The sequence below is a fragment of the Dermacentor silvarum genome, chromosome 1 (genome assembly GCF_013339745.2).
Source record: "Dermacentor silvarum isolate Dsil-2018 chromosome 1, BIME_Dsil_1.4, whole genome shotgun sequence".
In the NCBI taxonomy this organism is placed as follows: Eukaryota; Metazoa; Arthropoda; class Arachnida; order Ixodida; family Ixodidae; genus Dermacentor; species Dermacentor silvarum.
The window spans coordinates 361,559,061-361,564,763 of record NC_051154.1 but is presented as its reverse complement, the minus strand read 5'-3'; the positions used below and the strand labels follow the sequence as shown (position 1 = coordinate 361,564,763).

Genomic DNA, 5,703 nt, shown 5'->3' with positions numbered 1-5,703 from the left:
GCGTCGCAGCCGCAGCGTTGAGACATCGACTCGAACACGCGTGTTACGGCACGACGGCGTAACGGCGACCTTGCCATTTGAGAGAGAAAAATTTACGCCCGGTTCTTTTCTTTTGCGATAGAATTATATGGGCACTCCAAGCGCATTTTTGCCGCCGTGCAACGGCGATGAAATCGTCGCCGCGCGCCATGTGTGGTTTTAGTGTGTGGGCTCATTTCGGTGTAAGCAATAAATTGCATATGCAAGCACTCTAGATCATAATTGATTTATAAACTGCACGAGCTGAACCTTTAACCCATTGCGTAACTATAAATGTCACCAAGGTCAAAGTTAGTGAAACTGGGTGGAAAATTACGGCTTATGTTCCACCTTGTTGTGGATGACTCACTGTTTTTTAAAAAAATTTTTTACAAGTGCTTGGCCATGTTATTGTGTGGAGTTTTCAAACAGGCAAGTCATAGGCGTGCACATTTTAATGGTTTAATTACAAGCAACCGAAGTTCTTACTGTATGCTTGAAGCAGCCGTGCTGCAAATACTCGCTGTTCTCAAGGTTGCACTCGTCTGCTGTCTTTTATTTTTTAAGGAATCGCAATATATTTGCTCAATTTGAAGCATGCGATGTGTTGATAGACTGGTGTTTAGGTATATGCTCAAGCCTGCGCCATTTCTGAATTGGCTATGTGATCTGTGGCAAATAAAATTGGGGTGGTGTAACAATGCTGTCACACTGAAGCTGTGCCTTTGCAGAGCCGCACTTACCTCTTTTCTCGTAACATTATCAGAAATGCTTATCTATTCCTTTTTGAATGCTAATTGGCACCTACTTCGCACATGTTTAGGAGGCTGCTGTCATTACCAGTCGCCAACTAGTAAGAAAAGGCCTCCTGAAAGCTAGCAAAATAGCCGACACTTACACTGGTTGGCGATTGTACATGCAACACCTTCGGTTAGATGTAAAGTATGTCTTCAAGGCAACAGAAGGGAATTTCATTTGTGATCGGTTAATCTTAGAACCATGTTAATAAAGGGGAATGCTCGAAACTGTGTGCTTGGACCAATATATTGTAGTACTGCCCATTGCCAAGATATATTGCAGTGCTTATTGCCAATGCATTGAAAAACATACGTTCACTAAGAAAAGTGTGCTTCAATTAACATACGGTTTACACATGCCTAATGTTTTTGCAGTAGAAGACCTGCTGAATTAAGGAGCTACAGCCAGCAGCCTGTTCGAAACCAGGTTTATCAAGGTCGATACCTGTAATGGACGTTACACGGAGGCACTCATATTTAATGTTGATTGCTAGCTTGTCTAGTCGTGTTTACTTTTTGCAATAAAAAATGTATGCTGTATGTGTTCGTTTGTGTATTGCCCAAGCGCAAACCTGCATGCCGCCGGCCGACGAAACGCCGCAGGGGCATTGGGAGAGGGAAGGAAAGGGAGACAAGGGGGCCGCTAGAGGGAGGGTGAAAGAAAACGGATGTCAAAATCCTGATTGTAGCAGGATTCAATCTGTATTTTTTAAATGCCTCTAATGGTCTTACAAAATCCCATTTCAAGACAGGATTTTTCGAAACTACTTTAAGCAGGATTCTAGAACTTCTTGCAATAGTCATATCCGCGGACATTAGCAACGATATACGACCGTTTATCACCTTCTAAACGGACTGCACGGATTTTTAGTGCGTCTTTCAGACGTTCATTTAGTCTTGGCGAATCGGTATGGAAGCAGTTTTCTATCGCTTTTGTGCTAGCTGGGAGGGGGGCGACGCTGTGCTGTGGCACCAAATGCGTATCTTGCAACCGGCGCAAGGGGAACTGGCGACGCAATCTCCCACGCGAAAGGAGGAACACGGAAGGTAGCGCGGGAGGGAGGGGGGGGGGGCTTTTACTCTGCCAAAAAATGTGTTCTTGTACTTTGCGCCGGTACGGCTGCCGGTGTTGTCGCGCGCAGCGTATCTTGCAAGCGATCTCCACACGGCTTTGGCCTCTGTATGCGCCATGCATTCGCCACTCAGTTTCCGTTTAAGCGATAGACCGCACGAACCATAGCTCGCTGCGGTGGGTGCGCTTGCTGCCAGCGTTTTGACAGCGGTTGACTGCGGTCATCAAGTGTGACCTGTTCATGTTTGCTTGTGCGCGCTGACACGACGATTGTTAATTCAGTTAGTAAGCGAATGTGCCCAAGTTTATGCAGCCGATAAAACTACTATCCCTACTCCGAATAGCTCTCCACTAATTTGCTATCGCAATTGATGCTTCGCCTTTAGGGTGAAACTGCGACATTTTTTAATAATTCGTTTTCAAAACAGAATAAATAGCTGCAGTCATGGAACTGCATACTCCTCCGTATGGAAATTTTATTCTTTATACGAATTTACTCGCCGCTAGAAAGCCCACGCGAACGCTCAAAGCGCGCCGCCTTGTTATGCGTGCATTTACTCTGTGAAGGTCGTCTGCTACGCTCAAGGATTGTAGGCGGCGCCAAGATCGAGGAGCGAAGCCGTAAGAGGAGAAACGGAGGAGCGAAGGCGGAGGAGTAGAGTGTCCCTACTTTACGAAGTTTCAGGAAATTAGGAGTGGCCAAGGGAGTTTAAAACTAATTGCTATTTTCCGCGAATGCATGCAAAGTGCACGAGCTGCCATCCTGCGACTATTTTGCGTTCACTGGCTCAGAAAAACACTTATGTAGCACGTATTGAGCAATAGAAAGCTGTATCGGGAGTTTTTTAGGTTGCTCTACAGTTTTCACAATGACACAGTTATTTTATTATATTATGAGAACTTGATTATTTAAGACTAGATATGTAATTAGGCGGAATGCAAAAAAATAATCTGAGCATCTCCAAGCGATGGCAAAAATTACCTTGGTTCTGTCCAGCTGCATGGCATTTGCGTATTTTTAAATTGGGACAACCTGTATATGTATTAGCATTATGGTTTTGTCTTCGACTGTGAGTTAGGTTAAGGCCCGAAAGACAGCATTTGTTACCCGTTAAGTGCGCAGCGTCGTGAATGATTGTTTGTGAAATGGGCACACGGAATTCGGGGCTGCTTAAGTTTTTTTTTTTTTACTTTTAGGGTGCAGCTCTTAGGCGCGCGTTCATGCGGCGAGCTTCGGCGTAACCGAGTGAACGAGCGCAACAGCGAAGGATGAAAGAGCACCGCGGTCGGCAGCGGGGAATAAAAGGCGGTGATAGCGAAGAGAGCGCGAGAAGGAGGGCATGGCGAAAGCGCGCGAAAATAAGCGTAGTGCCGCACAGAACGTGTCCTGCGACGATCGCTACGAGATGGCGCCAGAGTACCGCGCGTCGGCTGTTCACTCCTTTGATCGGCCACTGATTTTCACCGGCTAACAAATGTTAGACGTCAACCCTCGATGCACGGCGCGCCTGCATGTATCAGAAGTTTCTCGAACGTTATCGATAGTTCTAGGCGTTGGCTCTTGTCACCAAAGTTTTTCGTAATCTGAGCGTATACGTGACGCCACTTGGTTAGTACTTTCTCGAAGCCTCGAGGGCACCAGCGATTACTCGGGAACCGTCGACGAGTCATGCATAAAAGCCGACGAGCTTGAAGCGCAGACCAGATTTCCGACGATCACCGACTCTGCTCGCCGCTATCGGGCTTGAATGTTACTTGTTTTGCCGGGCACAAGTTGGCGCAATAAAGAGTTACATTTGTATCGCACAGTTTCGACACTGCTCTTTCTGCACTGAAACTACCACGTCACAATATAATCACAATACGAAATAGTGTCAGTCAGTTCTTTCTGAGAATAAGTGACGCAACCGTTGGAAGCGCATTTTCCGCTGCTGCTAAACGAGCTGCCCGCGAGGGCTTTAGCCCAAGCAGAGGCTCAGCGCCGCTCCGAGAGAACCCTGTGATGCAGAATGAAACTGTTTGCCACAGAAAATCGCGAATTGAAAAGTCCCTGAACAGCTGCGCTCACAATTTGCCTAAGGAAGTATCGTAATCATCGGTTGTTTTTTTTTCTGTTTCTTCTTGCCTTCTGCTGCGCCGCTTGCTCTAGGGCGGTTTCTAGCGCTCTGCATTGGATGATTTACCGATGTCACGTTCCATTATCGGTCGCATTTAATGCAATGGGATTGAAGCACAGATGATTAAGCATGTTAACTCGATTTTTCTACAGGAAGGGGAAGCTTCATCGAGTGAAAGTGCTCGCGCACGGGTTTCCTTTGAAATTTGAGCTGTTTTTGCGCAGTGCAGCAGTTGATATTTTTCAGACAATAGTCAGTGCGCGATCTGCGTATTGGCCGCGCTTGTGTTTTTGCAATGCCAAACCCGTCGAGCTGCCCTTTAAGTGCCCGTATATCTGCAAGGTATTAAATTTGTCGGTACTTACGTCAAGGTGTAGGGTACTCCGATGGACGAGTACTTGATCTGGAGCGTGCCGGGTCCGGGGACCACAAAGTCCTTGCCGTTGTACTGGTCGCCGAACGCGTGGCGCGCGATGATGATGGGCTTACGCGACTGCTTCACGAGCCGAGTGATGTTGCGGCAGACCATCGGCTCCCGGAAGACGGCGCCATCGAGGGCGTTGCGAATGACGGCGCTAGGCGACAACCACGTGCGCTTCAAATAGTAGTTCTCGAGAATGTCCTTCTCGGACGTGATGGTGGCGCACTTGAAGCCCACATTGTTTATCTTGAGCGCCTGGGTGGCCTCCCGGGTGACAGTGTCGTTGATCTGGTTGCGATGTTCGATTGATAGATCGAACACCCTCAGGTCGGCGTCCACGTACGGCTCGATGAGCCTCTCCCGGAGGAGGTTCCAGACTACGCGTGCCATGTCGTTGCCCGGATCTCGACCAGGGGCCCACACTTGAGCTTCTCCATGACGGAAAGGGACAAAGGGCTAGATTGAAGCTCGCTGTACAAGAGAGCAGCAGACAGGAAAAACGAACGCGTTCGTCTCGCGGCAGTCGTGCTCGCGACTACGAGCTGATAGTGCCTCACGCGGCCAAAAAAAAGAGAAGTTTTTTTTGTTTAGATTACATTTAACATGGAAGCATGCATTCAGGTTCACCACTTGATATATAGATCGGTGCATTGCAAGTTTGTTGCATGAATCACTGAAAATTAAAGAAAATATTCATTGCCACCTTAAAAAATTAATGGCACAGCATTTCACTACTTGAAATACCCTCAGGTACATGCCCCCAGAAGGATGCTGATGATGGTTTCCTCAATATGGCACATACCTTTCACTAGGGGTGGGCCAAGAAGCGGGCTTACAATTAAATTAATTTATCACACGAAGAAATAAAGGGCAATATATCTTAAAAATTGACATCAAAGAGCGATCGTGCAGGATTGATTATGTGTGATTGAAATAAAACTGAGAATTTCGCGAGAGAAATCTCTAAGAAATGAGAAGGATGATAATATTAAATTATTGGTCAATCTTTATGTTGAGAATGAAATTGTATATAGCAATTCAAACATCCCTGCAGCTGGAGCCCAAAGTCGAGGCCCCAACAGAAAGGATAATAGGGAAGGGCAATGGGTGCACCGAGTTAGTGAAACGGAGCCTCGAGAAGTTTTTCGTTATAGTGAGAACCAACGACAGGACAATAAATGATCAATTAGTCTCCGGTTCATTAAAGAAGTGAGATAGAGGGGACTGTGTCAAACCAACCCTGTGCAAATAAAAATTTAAATGGGAATGCGGCATGAC

General features: G+C 46.7%; 1 protein-coding gene across 1 annotated transcript; it reads right to left on the bottom strand.

Moving 5' to 3' along the window:
* Window positions 1–4,365: 4,365 nt before the first annotated feature.
* LOC119445121 (isocitrate dehydrogenase [NADP] cytoplasmic) lies at window positions 4,366–4,815 on the bottom strand. Its single transcript, XM_037709448.1, has one exon. The coding sequence runs from the start codon at window positions 4,813–4,815 to the stop codon at window positions 4,366–4,368; it is 450 nt and encodes a 149-aa protein (XP_037565376.1).
* Window positions 4,816–5,703: the final 888 nt, after the last annotated feature.

Bases quoted from the DNA above. Each gene is read 5' to 3' on its own strand.
- LOC119445121 (XM_037709448.1), bottom strand. From the start codon at position 4,815: ATGGCACGCGTAGTCTGGAACCTCCTCCGGGAGAGGCTCATCGAGCCG.